The 17,534-nt window shown below is 30.6% G+C and overlaps 2 protein-coding genes across 2 annotated transcripts; one reads left to right on the top strand and one right to left on the bottom strand.

The window, feature by feature from the left end:
• Window positions 1–711: 711 nt before the first annotated feature.
• LOC125855362 (microtubule-associated protein 70-5-like) lies at window positions 712–4,889 on the top strand. The gene is made up of 11 exons (XM_049535080.1): window positions 712–884; window positions 2,159–2,244; window positions 2,342–2,407; window positions 2,493–2,663; window positions 2,743–2,913; window positions 3,038–3,193; window positions 3,296–3,442; window positions 3,685–3,756; window positions 3,845–4,258; window positions 4,345–4,420; window positions 4,619–4,889. Exons 1-11 carry the CDS (start codon window positions 788–790, stop codon window positions 4,624–4,626), a joined length of 1,464 nt encoding a protein of 487 aa, XP_049391037.1. The 5' UTR covers window positions 712–787; the 3' UTR covers window positions 4,627–4,889.
• Window positions 4,890–7,421: 2,532 nt separating this feature from the next.
• LOC125856509 (uncharacterized) lies at window positions 7,422–9,480 on the bottom strand. Its single transcript, XM_049536070.1, has 3 exons — window positions 9,190–9,480; window positions 8,537–8,618; window positions 7,422–8,392 (listed from the first exon to the last, which is right to left on the bottom strand). The coding sequence occupies exons 1-3, from the start codon at window positions 9,211–9,213 to the stop codon at window positions 7,716–7,718; spliced, it is 783 nt and encodes a 260-aa protein (XP_049392027.1). The 5' UTR covers window positions 9,214–9,480; the 3' UTR covers window positions 7,422–7,715.
• Between the last annotated feature and the right edge of the window lie 8,054 nt (window positions 9,481–17,534).

The raw sequence follows: 17,534 nt of genomic DNA, 5'->3' as shown, positions 1-17,534 counted from the left end.
CTGCTTAAGGAAAGCTTCAAAAGTTAAAGTCCAGATAAGTGTAGGACAACTTAGCCTTTATTCCCTAGCATTTTGTCTTGTTTAATTTTAAATTCACTAATTTTTTTACTATTATTTGTTGTGGTCCATTTTTTTAATTGTTTCTTTTTTAATTCTGTTCCACTAAAAACAAATTTCAAGAATATGTTACAGCTAAACCATACAAATTAAATAAGCATAAAAAAAGTGTGTGAAGCATATAGAGATATTGTTCCTTATAATCATTACTATCTTTTTCAAAGTTGAGTAGTTAAACTAGGAAAAAGAATGAGGAATTGAAATATTATATTGTAGTCTTTCAAAAGATAAAGCCGTCGATCCGGTGCACTAAGCTTTCGTATACGTGTGATTAAAAAAAAGTTAAACTACAAATTTGTATTGTATGCAATCGTATTTTATATTTCTGCGAAAGGTTATTTCCACGATTTGAACGCATGACCTCCTGGTCACATGACAACAAATTTATCAGTTACGTCAGGCTCTACAATAGTATTTCACTAAAAACTTATAAAAGATAATATTAAAAATAACTAAGTTGGTTTTGATTTGTTTTTTTGCTAAGGTTTGCTTAACAAGAGGGGAAGTCCATTCTCTTAATTCAACTCAATTTGTTTTCTTTATATATGTATAAATGGACACTTCAAATAGCTAGCTACAATTACGAAGTCTTATACACATCTTATTTCTTTCTTTAGTACCTTTTAAGTTTCAAGAATTGTACTATAGTTTGAAAGTCATAGAAAAAAATATGTCTGGCTTTTATGAAGTTTGTGGTGAGGAACTTTTTCATGTTCATCCTGATCCTGTTATCTTGGAACTCAATAATTTGCAGAACCAACTCAAAGGTTAAAAAACTAATTTTTAGTTTTCACTTTCTTAAATTGTGCTTCTTGTGTATTTGTCCTGGTGCACTAAGCTTCCGCTAGGCTAAGGTACGGGGATGGACCGGACCACATCAAGTCTTGTGTACATAGCCTTACCTTGCCTTTTTTCACAAGATGTTGTTTCCGCGGCTTGAACCTGTGACCACCTGATCACATGTCGGTAATTTTTTACCTTTGCGCCAAGGCTCCCCTTCATGCTTCATATGAAGTGGATAGTAAAAAGTTGACGCCATGTGATCAGGAAGTTACAGGTTCAAGTTGCGAAGACGGCATCTGGTAAAAATGCAAGGTAAGACTACTTACATAGACATATTGTGGTCCGGCCTTTCCTTAAACCCCATGCATAGCGGGAGCTTGGTGGACCAAAGTGTCCCTTTTTTGTCTTTTCTCAATATCTAACATGTTGAATTGATGATTTTTTTTTATATTATTATTACTTTCATAATTGGATTGATTTGGACATATGATCAATAACAATAGTTGCTTGAGGAGTTAAACAACTCTGTTTAAGATGTTAAAAACAAGCTTTACATCATCCTGTTTACCAAAAAGCTTTCAAATTTAGATATGTGGAAACATGTTTGATCTCTTTTTGATGATTCTTGTCAAACAAAGGGACAAGCTTTCTATTAGTAGCTATGTTGTTCGGACTCTCCAAAAATGTTGTTGTATACATGTCAAGTCCTCAAAAGATGCACTATACTTTTGAAGAATCTGACATGTACTTGGAGTTAGTTTTGAATAGTCCGAGCAACAGAGGTTGGTGGAACTTTCAATCATCAGAGCAAAACAACTGAAAATTTAAGAATTCAAGAATTGAGTATATTCTAAGTTTGTTCTGATTCTGTCTGTCCAGCTTGTGTTAAAATAGGCCAAATAAAAATCTGCTGATAAAATTCAGGTAGTCCTTGTTAGGCTATCACCGAAATGATCTTAGCGATTAGGTATGATGATGATATGATATGAGCTTAAATGACCGACCTCAACTTGTTTGAGATTGAGACGTAGTTGTTGTTGTTGATTAGATAACCTTGCATTTTTGTATAAACATTAGATAGTTTTTTGGCTTAAAGACTAGCTTAAGTCCTGATTTTGGGATGTAGTATATCAATTATTTGGTAACTGGCTTTTCTGAAGCTTCGACGTATATATGTGCATGCTTGTAACATGCTACGTATGGATATAAGCGCGATATTTAGCTGTTGACATTCAAATCTTGATGTGAATTTCATCAGAGAAGGATCGAGAACTTGGAGCAGCGGTAAGTGAAATTAAGGCTCTGAAAGCATCTGAAGTCCTCAAAGACAAGGTTCTTGAAGAGGTACTCTCAACTCAATTGGATTTGCTATTTTGCATACATTTGCTTGTTATAGTTTAGCTATTATATTGTTTGATAATGAAATTCCTATTTTTCACAGCTCGGAAATGAATTTCAAAGATTGGAAGGAAAGCTGAAAATTGGCGAAAATGTAGTTGAACAAAAGGTATGGCATTTCATTGTTCGTGTAAAATGTAATGCTATTCAAAATCAACCACTTCTTTACTCAAAAAGGGCGCGTCAAAATGCAGAATCTTGATATCAAACGTCTTGTTAACGAGAAGAAAGAAGCACTGGCTGCACAATATGCTGCTGAAGCAACTCTTAGAAGAGTATACGCAGATCAGAAAGACGATGATTCTCCTCCTTTTGAGTCCATTATTGCTCCCCTCGAGGCAGAGATTAAGATGTACAAGAATGAGGTACTTAAAAAAAGATAAAAAGAACTCATTCCAAGTGCTTTGGCAAGTATTAACTTGTTTTCTTTGGCAAATTCTTTAGATTGCAGCATTACAGGAGGATACAAGGTCATTGGAAAGACACACGAGGTCTAAAGAAGCCGCGTTGCTTGAAGCAGAACGGATTCTAAAAAGTGCTTTAGAACGAGCATTAATAGTAGAAGAGATTCAAAATCAGAACTTTGAGCTAAGAAGACAGATTGAAATCTTCCAGGTAGGAGTTTCAACCAGAAAATTACATTAGTCGGTGGACTCCCTTAGCTTTTTCGTGTGTTTCCTTCTTTATATCTTGAATCCCCCCAGTGAAAATTCTGGCTACGGCATTCCTTTCAATGCAGGAGGAGAACAAAATACTTGATAAGACGAACCGTCAAAAGATTCTTGAGGTGGAAAAGCTTAGCCAAACTATTTTAGAGCTTGAGGAGGCAATTCTTGCTGGAGGAGCAGCAGCTAATACACTTCGTGACTACAAACGACGTATTTCTGAGTTACAAGTAATTAAAAACACATCTAGACACATATTTAATAATGCTACTAGACGTACGACTATCTTATAGATCAGTAAGGCCTGAGGTTAATTTTTCCGAATCATGTAGGAGGAAAAGAGGACATTGGAAAGGGAACTATCAAGAGTAAAGGTTTCAGCAAACCGAGTAGCAACTGTCGTGGCAAATGAGTGGAAAGATGAAAATGACAAAGTTATGCCTGTAAAACAATGGCTAGAAGAAAGAAGGCTGTTGCAGGTTACTAAAGCAAGATATTGCGCGACTTAAGGAGACGTTTGGACATAGACCAATTTTTCAAACATTTTCCACTCACAAAACTTCAACCTGTTTTCAAGTGAAATGAATGTCCAAACAGAACTTCAACTTCAAAAAACTCTTTTTACCAAATTTCTATGTCCAAACGCCTACTAAATAAGTATTTCTGATCATAACTTATCAGTTAGACTTACTGAGATACTTTTTTACCTATGTGTTTATAGGCAGAGATGCAACGATTAAGAGACAAATTAAACATATCAGAGAGAACAGCGAAGGCAGAAGCACAACTCAAGGTGAGCTTTTCAATTGTCATACACTACGCGATCCTTGGACCTAACTTAATCTGTTTTCTACTCATCCGGTAAATTTTTTTTGCTATAGGATAAGCTAAAACTGAGGCTCAAAACACTCGAAGAAGGTTTGAAGCAAGCATTCAATCCTAATGGATCGACAAAACCTCAAAAGACTAAACACTATCTTGGAAATAGCTTGGTAAAAAAGAGTTTATGGACTTCTCGAAATAAGATCATTGGCAATACTGTTGGAAAGGAAAATGCAGAAATGAAGGAGAACTCTATTGTGGATATAAACTACAAAGAATCCATAGACACGCATAAGATCAAGAACCGAGGAGGTGATCAGGATGAAAATAAGACTAATGGATGCAGCCAGAGCGATAACGATGATATAGTATCTGGTTTTTTGTATGACAAGCTACAGAAAGAAGTTATCTGCTTGAGGAAATTTTGTGAGACAAAAGAGTCAGCTTTGAGCACTAAAGATGAAGAGATTAAGGTGAAGTATTACCATAAAACAGAAATCCTTACACACGTTTATCGTCTTCTTTTTATCATTTTTTTCAATCTGTTTGATGTTTACAGATGCTAACAAAGAAGATTGAGATGTTGTCGAAAGCTATAGAAGTTGAAGCAAGAAAACGAAAAGTGAAGCAACAAGGTCAGTGTATCTTTTATCATCTTTTTTGCTATGTTGCTCGGATTCTCCAAAAAGTATTTCAGATCATCCAAACATTTAACATATTCGGAAGATCTGACAAGGGCTCAGCAACATCTTTGAAGGATCCGAGCAACATAACCTTTTTGTACACTATCATTAGACCATACTAATTTTGAAGATGGTCTATATTTGAATTAGGATCATGAGAACATCTTGAAGATTCACGTAAAAAAAAGGGCAGCTCGGTGCACTAAGCTCCTGCTATGCGTGGGACACTATGAATCTTGAAGATTCATGTAATGGAACAAAAAAGTGAAGCTACTCTCTTGGTTTTCATCCGTCTGATTCTTGTATTTCTTGTATATACATACAAAGAATGAATAGTAATTGATCAAAGGAATAAAGATTCAATTAATTTGTGATGTGTAAAGTGAGTGATTAACTCTGTCACAACTGGAATGTAATAATTCTTTTGTTTTGCTTCTTATTTTTATAGTTATTCTCGGCTTTAGATTCAGATGAACTCTTAACCCTCAACACCTTAACATATACAATTATGTCATTATATTAAGGTTGACACTTGTGCCCCAGCTCAGTGCACTAAGCTTTCGCTATGTGCAGGGTTTGGGGAAGGGTCGGACCACAAGGGTCTATTGTATGCAGTCTTACCTTGCAATTTCTACAAGAAGTTGCACAACTAAAGATGAGCCTTCTTTCAAAGAGACGCGAACATTTAACTTTGTGAATATATATTTTTATTTCAAACACGTTGACAAGACGCACAATAAAAAAAAAGCATAATACATAGATGGGATAGACTTTGTCCTCAACTGACAACTAAATACTTCAACTTTAAAAATGCACATCTAGACACCTCAACTCGTCCCCACTGTTTCTCGTGGATACCAGAGTTGACGTATCATACAAATTTTGAAGGTGTCTAGATGATCATTTTGTAAGTTGTTACATAAATCGTTAGAGAGACATATTTACATAGGAATGTTCCATTTATGGATTTCTCCCTTTCCAAAATATAATGTGAAGAAATCAAGAAACACAACTAGTCAACTTTGCACCTATATTGAATCGCATCTTCTTTTTATAACAACTTTACGCCCAAAACTAGTAAAATTTGGAAATATTAGGGTTGACCATGGTCAAATATGTGTCTAGACAACCTTGGATTGGAAATTTTAGCATTCCAACAAGTTCATACCACCAAGGTACGTGATGGGATGGATCAGATCCCTCCACTATAACCAGAGGTTTCGGATTTCAGCCCTAGAGATGAAGAAACTCCTGATACGTAGTTGTTGTTACAATTCCGGAATAGTATCTAAAGAAGGCTTCCATCTTTTACAAGATTCACTTACTCTCAAAGATTGATCAATTGGGATTTGTCCAAATTGAAGCTCTTTAACATTATTCACAAGAACTTCCAATTGTTGCTTTGATAGCACAATCTTGATTCTTTGACTATTCTTGCAATTATCATTCTTGTCATTAGATAAACATTGTTGATGAATTACTTGTTGAATAACATAATATTGCATCTCTTTTTCATCACATCTAATCAATTTTTGATCATTGGATAAATCCTTTTCTTGATTATTCAAAGATGGAGATAGTAATAATGTATCAATACAATTTCCCATGATTAATTGCATGAAAATTGAACGGAAAAAAATTATGAGTTATTAATTTACAAAGGACTATCTATATTTATAGTGATGACATAGTGATAAAATAATATTCAAACGTGCAGACCACCTTTAATTAAGAGCAACTTTAAGTAAATAAAAAATTGTGCAACCATGCATATTTTAATTTCAAGAACAAGAAAGAATGAAGTATATTATTATATGGAAATGGAATAAAGAGCTCATCAAGAGGCACTTCTGCTATTCAAAGGCATGCTTAAGGCAGTGACAGAATCAGAATTTTCACTAAAGTGAATTAAATGTCAAATATAAAAAAGTAAACATATGAATAAGTTAGTATATGTACATAAAAGATTTATTTCTTTCTTTTTACCTATCTATACACAATTCCATCGAAGGGGTGTTAATTGACAACCCTTGGAGGCTGAGTCAGATACCAGATTTAATTTAATGAGTTTAATTTTTAATGTTTCTAACATTGATTCGTTTCATTTTACTTGTTCCTTATATAAAAATAGATGATTCAATTTATTTGTTCATGATTTTAACAAATCAAAAAAAGGTTTTTTTTTTCATATTACCCTTAGTATTAAATAACATTAAGGTTAATTTAGTAATATACACCCTTCGTAGGCTCTCCTCGTCCCTTCTTTAGCTCCCTTCAGGACTCGAACTCATAATCTTAATGTTGGAAGTGAGAGATGTTTATCATCCGAACGACTTCATCTAATTAAAGGCTTCTTAAGGGATGCATCAGTCATCATATCAACAAGAATCAAGTAATATAAATAAATAAATATATATATATATATATATATATAATATATATATATTATACTTTAATAATTAGCCCAACCAAAGTCAGAGGCCTGAATATTATACCTAATGAGAACATGAAAATTCAAAGGTCAATTCAATGTCGGTGCTAAAGAGGAGGGACACAAAAAAAAATAGCATTATCCACACTAAGGTTGATCTTTTCATAGTACGATAAAATAGAAACGAAGTGAAAATTTTAATTATATTTATAATAAATTTATTATAATTACAAATTATGAGTTAAATTTAATATTTATAGAAAAATAAAGAAACTCGACAAACTTAGGAGTAAAATCTTACTCGCACCATCGATCAAGTACTAGCTTACATTTTTCAAATTCGATCCACCGTCAAAATTCTTGAATTCCACCACTAACAGAATAAATCATAGACTAACGAGTAAAAACGGCGATAGAAACAACATAGGTACATGTATTGAGAAAATAAGTGGAAAATAAATAAATAATCAAAGATATAATATTATACCACAAAGTATTATTTTAAAAAGGGCAATGATTATATAATGAAGTGCTTTTCTTTAATCAAATTGTATAATCAATTACTACTATATAATAAGACAGTTCACCATCCATCTGGTCACCTACTTATTATTCTTTATGCACTTTTTATCATTAAAATAAAACTATATACCTTGTATACATCGAATTTGGTACTATTATTAATGAATACAGAGTAATAATATAGAAAATAGACATCCATATGGAGCCCAAAACTTTGTTCTGGGCTCTTTTATAAGCCCAATAAAGAAGTACTAAGTAGGCCCATTTAAGTATCCCACAATGATTTGAGTCACATTACATAATTGTGCATCCTTGACCATTTTCTTCATTATAGTAATCATTGTTCCCATAATAACCCTTTCCATAGCTAGATGGGGCCGGGCCGGGCCCATATCCATACGAGTAGTTACCGTAGTATGGAGCAGGCTGTGGGGGTACAGGTGTTCCGTAATACTGATAACACGGGCCACCGGTATAATGGCATTGCCCACAGCCACAACCAGGCATTGCCTGCGGGTATCCGTGAACTGGTGGCATCATCATCATTGGTTCAGATATCCATGGGGTTGCCACCATTGCTGCAGATGTAGGACCGTCCTTGGGCTTTTCCGGATCTTTTGGTTTGTCCTTGGGCTTATCGATTACAGTGGGTTTTTCTTGTCCTTTGGGCTTATCAGAATCTTTCGTTTTGTCTTTGGGCTTTTCGGGCTCCTTTGCTTTTTCCTTGGGCGTTTCAAAAGTGACAACCTTAGGTTTCTTCTCTGGTTCTTTGGACTTCTCGGGCTCTTTGGGCTTATCACCCCCTTTGGGTTTTTCGGGCTCCTTGGGCTTTGCGGGCTCTTTGATCTCAATGCTCTTGATTGCTTTTCCTCCTTTACAACATAATTTGTCGCGAATCCTTTCAGGACTACAACAGACTACAAGGATGGTGATAGTATTGGCCTTCTCATCATACTTCTGATCTCGAACCTCTGCAATTCAAATCATTTTAACATCAAATACAAAAAAAAAAAAAATAACATTATCACATCACTCCAAAAGATATCTATAAGTAATTCTTTGAAATTATAATCTTGAAAATAAGACAGGCAACGTTCTATGTAAAGGTGACTCACGAGGCATTTTGCAGAGAATTTTCTTGGCCTTCTTGAAGCAGCAGGGACACTGAAGATCAACCTTTAGCACCATTATAGTGGTCTGTTGAAAAATTTAAAAAAAAATATTGTAAGGTGATTATTTCATTATTGGTAAAAAAAAAATGTTTAAAACTTGAAATTGTTGTGTTATACATCTCCGTTCGAACTTATCTAGATGATATTTAACTAGATACAGAGTTTTGACAAGAAAAGATAAATTCTTAAATTTTGTGATTTAAATAAAATCATAAATATTTATATTGCTATATAAAATCACCTAATTAGAATACTAAGATAAAAATACTCTTCAATAAGAATTAGTACAAAAAAAAATACCCCTAAAGATTCGAAATAAAATAACTTTGCCCTTTGTTTCATTTTTGAAACAAGAATATCCTTATATTGTTAGTTAAGTAGTTCAAAAATACCCTCTATACAAATCAAGTACCTCAAATATTCTCTTCCCACTAACAATCGATTTCGAAAAAACAAGGGGAAAATAGTCAATTTTACCTTTGAACTATCGAAATTGAACAACCACGTACATCAAATATAAAAAAGGTAATACTTTCTAGACGGACTAATAAAAATAAAGTAAAACACATAAATTGAAATGATGGCTAAGTTAATACCTTTTCTTTGTGATCACCACCCATGGCTAAGAACTGAAACTAGAAATGAATTCCTTGTGATTATTTGAGAAGGAAAGAGAGAATGAAGGAGGGAAAAAAAGGTGTGATATTAATAGTATGAAAGAAGGGAAAAGAGATAAGTGTGTGATGTGTGAAGTTAGGAGAAGAATTTGTTGAAATTCATGATATTGATTTGATTTGTTTGGTGGCTATAGCTAGCTAGTTGTTGATTGCTGACTATATACTCTTTGTTTGCATGTGCTGGATTTGATTGGCACACCTCACCTTTACTTTTTCTATATTATTTTTTTCAAACCTAAACATTATTATATCATTTAATAGTAAGTAAGAATAGTGACGGAGTTGGATAGAACTGAGGGATTCGAATAAATAGATTAGGGATGGAGCCAGATAGAGCTGAGGAATTCGAATGAATAGAATATGGATGAAGCCAGATAGAATTGAGGAATTCGAATGAATATTTTTTTTTTGGGGAAAATGATATTGTTTACGTAGGTTAAAATTATATTCTATGTATATATATATATAGTAGATAATGAATTCTTTCATTTTTCAGTATTTTCATTTTAATATTTTTAATTATTTTAGTGAAAATTTGGCTTCTGCCTTTAAATAGGAAATACTATAGTTAGTGATAATCACTTCTATACTAGGCACTTATGTGTCGGTAGTTGATTAACTTATGGGCACTTTATTTGACTATTTCCACCATGACAGATAGTGAATAATTATATCTATCAAAGTTTAAATTGAACTAAAAAACAACTTATCTTTTTCGTTTTTTATTTTTATTTTTCAAGAGTCAAATTAGGTAAATTTTGACCAACAAATATTTTTAAAAAATATTTTCATGACTTTCATATAGTTTTTATATGTTAATTGTAAATACTGAGTATATCTAGTTCAATTTAGCTTTAAAATTTAGTCAAATCATCTTTTTAAAAAGTGAAACATGACAACTAATATGACGTTGATGGAATAGAATATTTTGCTTTTATTGAAACGATGAATTATTAAAAGTTATTAATACTAATAAATTACTAACGAAATTTGTAGCTAATTATTATTATTATTATTATTATTATTATTATTATTATGTAAGAAAAAGTAAAGAATAGAGTAGGAAGTGGTTTTAGTTTGGTTAGGGCAATAATGGAAGATGTACCCCACATGGCAGGTATGCTTAACCCATGTTATTTTTTCACTAGTTTCATTTATTAGCATATTATATTATGTCCCTTAATCATAAAAGGATTTAATTAATTACATGAGAAAATCTCCTATGATTAACTAAAATTTTGAATAAAATAATATGATTCTACAAAGATTTTCGATATTTTACCTTTCATTTTTTTGTAAAATAAATTATATAATTAAAATTACCATTATAATGAAAAATAAAACCAATCCCTATATATGTACTAAGTGAATTTTAATATGTTATAAAAGGTTGTTTGGCTTTTTTTATTTGTTAATAATAGCTTTTATTATTTAGTAATCAATTGCACTTATTATAGATAGTTACATTTAAAATGATATGATAGCGTAAAAAAATACTTACACATTCACATCGTGCATGACAAAATACTTAGCTGAAAGTCTAGATGACTAGTGATAGGAAGTAGACAATCAACGTAAAATATCATTTATGATATACTTAGTTGGAAGGTCGGATGACTAAGGATAGGAAGTAGACAATTTTATTTATGATACTTATTTTTTTTCTTTTTGTTACAAAAATTATTTTTCTAATCCATAAAAAAAACTTATTTTCTCGAGAAAAAATATTTTTTGAAATTAACTCTTTTTTTTTCCTACATAAATTCCAAAAAAAATGTCATTCTCATCTCCATCCTCCAACACCAAGAATCTTCTAGGGGTTTTTATTGGTTTAAATATTGATAGATATTATATGTGACCATAGGAGTTTCAATATTAGACTTTTCTTCCATATTTATATTTATGATAATAATAATAATAATAATAATAATAATAATAATAATAATAATAATAGCCCTAGAGAAATGATTACGACATTTGGGCCCCTATTGTTTCTCCATTCAAACACTTGGAAAGTCCAAATTCTAGACCCCTACATGATACAAAATTCTAGAATATTGTATCATTAAATAATCAATGGAAAGTCTGTAGGGATTGATAGATACCTAGTGTATAATTAGAGACGGAATTAAAATTTTAATAAATAATTATAATTAATGTAAGAATATTATATATATAATGAAGGAAATTCAATTGAACCTCTTTCTTATTTTTAGTTTCGCATAATGGGTAGATATATACTAGCAATTTCTTAAAATAAATTATTTTTTGTGCATTAATAGTATATATTTTTTATTATTTTATAAAGTTAATTAAAGTGATCTTCGATAACATGACTTTAATTTGTTAGCTATGCGCATTTTTGTCTTATTGCTAAAGAAATATGGTAAAACGTTATTAAAGCTAGGTCACTCAAATAACGTGGTGGTTGACTCTTTTTTTTATAATTTTTTGGTAGTTTGGTATTTTATTGATTCGATTAGTTCAAATTCCTACCACATAAAATTTATTAAATGGCATGGTTGAATAATTATAACAATATATCTAGTATAATTTCACGAGTAAATTGATCTAGGAAAGATGGTGTGTATGTTGACCTTATATATTTCTATCTTCTATAGGTAGAAATGTTATTTTCAATTAACTCTAGACTCAAATAACGTATATGTCAATACAAAATTTTAAAGAAAAACACAATAACAAAAAAGTCATACTGAAAATAATCGAGAAAAGAACAATAATAATAAGAAATAGTATGATAATCAAACAAATAAAAAAAATATTTTCCCATATAAAAAAGAACTATTTGTATAACTCAAATTCAAAATGTCTGATGAAATGTTGGAAGCTCAATCCCACCCCACAAGGCAACAAACTCCTTTTCACCAAATGAACCTATTTCAGTATTTAGAATCAACAAATTAAAAATACAATCTCCCAATAAATTATCACACCTAACATATATAACAAATTTAATCAAAGACGTTTTTCTATTTCTATTATTAATGTATATAGGTGAATAATTGAAATGCATGAAATTATGCCAGTAATGCATTAGGAAACTATCATATTCAAACTAAAGAACTTTTTTTTTTTTGGTTTTCGTGTTTAGTATTTGTACGGAGTCTAATTAATTTATATTTATATCTAAAAGTCTTATAATAAAGAGTAAAACACTCTACTTAAGATGATTTTAGATTTAATATTTGAACTCGAGATCTAAAAAGATATTCACCATTTCACTGTAATCTTTAGTGGCTAAACTAACTATTTTAATATCTACTTTGAATTTAATTTTCTAAATCATAGAGATGAAAAGTATCATGTATATTTAAAAAAAGAACTTAATCAAATAAATGCTCTATCAAAGATCCTTGAAAGGACAACAACCTAATAAGTATTTAAAGTGAATTTTAAAAAGTACTACTCTAAAATATTGTTAACAAGGTGTATGAATATATTTTTTTCACCCCTTTTGGTTGGCAATGTACTTTAAATTTGGTGTATGCATCTCTTTTACTAAAATATTTAGTTTGTAGTTTATTATTTTAAAAAAATATTAAAATTCTNTCCGTGTAATTTCATAAATGAAGTCTAGAAAGGGTAAGATAAATGCAAACATTATCTTATTCTTTGTTTCTAACAGACTGTCGGCTGAAAATGAATATTAATCGAATCAAGAGAAAATATGACAATTAACAAAATAACAAGATATAAAACAACTGCATATCGAGAAAAAAAAAACATGGAATATTAATTAATAAAATTTTATTAGACCATTTTTCTTATGTATGGTCCAACTTGTATGTGTAATATTTGACTAATAATTTAATTTTTTTCTTGTCGGTGCGTCTGCATCTAAAATTACAATTTCCCTTTTTCTTTCTTTTTGTTTTTGTTTTCATTTATCAACCCTAGCTCAATGATTGGTACATGACCATAAATTTTCACTTATTGTTTTAATTATCTTGAACTAAAATACTAAACAAATAATAATTAGAATTTGCTATGAACTTCTTCGCCAAATTATGTTGTGCATAGCTAATAAAATTTTATGACAATTCATCGTTGATCTATCCCTAAATAAGATTAATGTTGAACTTTAGTATTTAGTTATGGAATGTATATGTCACTAATTCATATTTTTTATATAATAACCAAGAAATTGTATTTTTATGTCTCAAATTACAGTATGATTTCTCATCATTTAGGATCAGCAGCTACTGATAATCGTCTTGATAAGCTATTATTTTACCAACTAATTAACTAATTAGACGCAAACTCTCTTGGATAATTCTCGTTTTGCTCCTCAACATAGCCACAGGATATTAGCATCCGTTTTCGATTATCCCCCCCCCCCAGCCCCCCAGCCCCCCAGCCCCAAATTCTTGCGCGTTACTCACTCACCTCCTACTAAAAAATCACTTTCCGACCAACTTACATGTGTTAAAACACATTGACAATGTTCATCTTGAACTAGAATCAAACTTTTCATCAGATTCATAATTACAATTTATTTTTACACCTTTTGCTTCTTATTTAAAAAACTAAAAGTCACCGAATCTACAAGTAATCATAATTAAAATAATTATAATGATCAATAAAGTAAAAAGGTATTTCATAATTAATAATTGTTCTTGGAAAGGTTGTTAGGGAAATGGGCCGAATATTTGTTTTGTCAAATAAATCCCTTTGCTTAGAAACAAAGGAAAGATCTAAATTATAAAATTTATTTTATTAAAAGATTTAGGACATGTTTGAATGGTCACATTAAATTGTAAAATGTGGATGTAATTGGGTGTTATAACATAGTTTAGCTACTAGCTAAGTAATTACCTTGATCAATATAATATAGAAATTAATATAAATATTCTTCATAAAAATGGTCTAGACTTTCGAAAAGATAAAAAAAATTGTAGATTCGTGGACATTTTGTATAAGGAAAAATATTACATTAGTAGATAAATTACAAAAAAAATAATATTACATTAGTAGATAAATTACAAAAAAAATAAAGAAGCACTAATACTCTAATAAACAATTCTCAAGGGTAAAATGGAAATTCACTATATTCAGGGGTGGACCTACAGTGGGTCAAGATATGAACTCACTTCGTTGAAAAATAACATTGTATATATGTATATTTTATCAGGTTTAAAAATTTATATGTATATACTAACTTTTGACCCCACTAACACAAGTGTCACCCTGGCTGAGTGGTGAAGAGAGTTCAATTTTCCCAGCCAACCTGAGTTTGAATCCCTATTGCCACATTTTTGTTTTATTTTTTATATCTTAAACCCACTTCGTGAAAATTCTGGGTCCGCCACTAACTATAATCATACTATAAAAACCAAATAAATTATATTTGTGTAACCAAATATGACATGATAAATCCTATCATAACTATATTATGAAAACCAAATGAATTATAATAATTACTATATTATATAATTATTAGGGCAGTAGCATAATTTAGTAAGTATACCTTAGCTTCTAAATGGGAAATATCTACTTTCCAAATTTGGTGGCAAATACTATTGGGCCATGTGATGGCAGGCCCATTAGGACCATATACAGCCCATTATAGGGGAGACACAAAGATAAGAAAGTGACTTGTCCAATCTTTATTGCCCAATCAAGATTTTGCATATGCTTTTTTAACCATATTTAATTGGACACATAGTGTAAATTGTTAATTTAACTAATATGTTATTGTGAGTAATAAAGAAATATTTAAATGGAAAATTATGCGGTTAAGCAAACTTATATTACTTAATTAGTCACTATAGTTATAGTTTGTCACGACTAACATTAACCATTAATTACGTGGGCTGACTTCGAGTTTGTATAATTAGCCACATTTGTATAATTCGCCACGTTTGTATAATTCGCAACTAACAATTCTTCGTTTGATTTATATTTGTATACGATGGTTAGTATTTGTATATGACGATGATTTCCTTTGGTTTTTCAGTTTTATCACCATATGCATTCAATCTTTTTGTGTATAACTTTATAAAGTTTGTATAAACGTGTAGTTTTTGGATTTTGTATAATATAATTTATATAATGTAATTTGTATAATATAATTTGTATAACTATATAAAGTTGATATGTTTATGTTTGTATCAATTCGTTATTTCGAGTTTATCATATTTGTATAATTCCAGACTTTATATTACTCAATTATACAAAAACACGCGAATTGTACAAACGTGCCCGCGAATTATATTACCGAGATGTGAATTATACAAATTATTGCCCTCTCTCGCTCGCCTCTCTTCTCACTCTCCCAATCTCGCTTGCCTCTCTTCTCCCTCTCCCAATCTCGCCTGCCTCTCTCATGGCTCTCCCAATCTCGCTTGCCATATATATATATAATACATATGTGTACCAGTTATCTAACTGATATACATATACAATTCACCTCTCTTCCACTCTCTTCCCTCTCTCTCGGCTCTCTCCTCCCTCTCCTAATCTCGCTCGCCACTCTCCTATAGCTACGAATCATAATTAACAAATTATAACTATGAAGCGTAATTAAGCTATTTTTGAATGGCTATATGCATAAGTTCCCCATATTTAAATAATGATATACTACATATGTCCTTTTTAAGTTATCATCACCCGACAATTTATATATATCCTTCAAGTTTTGATGTATATAAATAGATACTTAAACTTATATAAAGTTGAACAAGTAGTGTCATGACTATCAACCAATAAGTTTCATCGGACCAACATTGAAATGAGCATCTAACTCAAAATCAACCTTCCATTATCTTCAATTTTATTATTTAAAGAAAAAATGAAATAAATATATATTGAACTGCAACAATATCTCTTCTTTAAAAAAAAAAAAAAAAACAATATCTCTTCTTTTCTTTGGCTTCTTAAACTCCCAATTACTATCGTCTTAACTCGCAACATCAACCGATAAGTTCCATCAGATCAACATCGTATGTAAAATAAATTACAAAAATAATTCAATATCTATCTACCATGAATTTACTAACTTAACGAATTGTCCATAGATTAAAACACATTCAACATAAATCAGTCTTTCAAATCTTCGATTCCATTATTTAAAGAAAAAATGAAATAAATACTATACTATATGCACCAATATATCTCCTTTTCTTTGTCCTCTTGAAAACTCTTACCTAGCATCAACTATTAACCAATAAGTTCACCGGACCAATATTTTATGTAAGTAAACTACAACTTGACGTAGATTAAAGAGCATTCAACATAAATTAACCTTTCATACCTCTAATTTCGTTATCTTTTAAGAAAAAAATGGAATTCGAATTGAAACACCTTAATTATAATAATGTACAAATTTTTGAAATGGAATTTTTGGATACATAACATATCCAACAGATCAGCAGTAGTAGTTATTATATCTACTAGTTAAAATCAATAGGGAAAAAAACATGGTTTTTAATAGGAACAGTACCTAAATATTGATTGGTTGTACATTGACCAAAATAATAACAATAGGACTGATAGTAAATATTGTGAAGGACATATCATGAGAGGCTGAGTCAGCAAATATGACCACTGTACTATTTGTCTCTGTATTATATCCTGCAATTAATAAATTATTGTCCGGATGTTCGATACGGAGAAAAATATTTTTTAGTACTTTTTAAATTTTATTTTATATGGTATTATTTGATTTGATATATATGACGTTTAAGAAAAAAATGAAGATTTTTGTAATTTGTGGTCTAAAATAATTTTTAGATAATTGTGTAGATATAATTTTTTGTTATTTTTAAATATAATAAGGTGATATTCTTTTTGGGACTGAAGAAGAAGGATGATAATAAGATGGAGGGACCGGAAGTAAATGTTTTTTTACATATTTATAAATAATATAGATAAATACAATAAAAGGCGGGGTTAATGTAAGGGTGGTGAGGTGGGCGATGGATAGAGGCGGGACGATACAATCAATGTAAAATACCATTTGTAAACTTTGTATTTTCTAATTCTATTTAGGAATAGAAATTGAAAAACGTTTACTTGAAAATGTTTTCCTCCATACCTTATATCATTTTTATTTTCTGTGGGTAAAACGTATGCGCACAAAGTATTTATATCAAATCAGTGAAGGTTATCATAGTCAAGTAATATAATAAAGAGAAATACACACAATTTAAGATATATATATATATATATTCAAATACATGTTATGTATCAACACTTGATACGGATAAATTTTTACTTTTTTAAGTATCACCTCATCTTCCTCC

Source organism: Solanum stenotomum, chromosome 2 (assembly GCF_019186545.1).
Source record: "Solanum stenotomum isolate F172 chromosome 2, ASM1918654v1, whole genome shotgun sequence".
NCBI classification, from domain to species: Eukaryota; Viridiplantae; Streptophyta; class Magnoliopsida; order Solanales; family Solanaceae; genus Solanum; species Solanum stenotomum.
Note: the sequence above shows the minus strand (reverse complement) of the source record. Positions and strands in the feature narration are given on the sequence as shown.

Coding starts and splice junctions, on each gene's coding strand:
- LOC125855362 (XM_049535080.1), top strand. CDS start 788: ATGTCTGGCTTTTATGAAGTTTGTGGTGAGGAACTTTTTCATGTTCAT. Junction 2,664..2,742: donor TTAAGATGTACAAGAATGAG/GTACTTAAAAAA, acceptor CAAATTCTTTAG/ATTGCAGCATTACAGGAGGA. Junction 3,443..3,684: donor AAGAAAGAAGGCTGTTGCAG/GTTACTAAAGCA, acceptor ATGTGTTTATAG/GCAGAGATGCAACGATTAAG.
- LOC125856509 (XM_049536070.1), bottom strand. CDS start 9,213: ATGGGTGGTGATCACAAAGAAAAG. Junction 8,619..9,189: donor GTGGTGATCACAAAGAAAAG/GTATTAACTTAG, acceptor ATTTTTCAACAG/ACCACTATAATGGTGCTAAA. Junction 8,393..8,536: donor AATTCTCTGCAAAATGCCTC/GTGAGTCACCTT, acceptor TTTGAATTGCAG/AGGTTCGAGATCAGAAGTAT.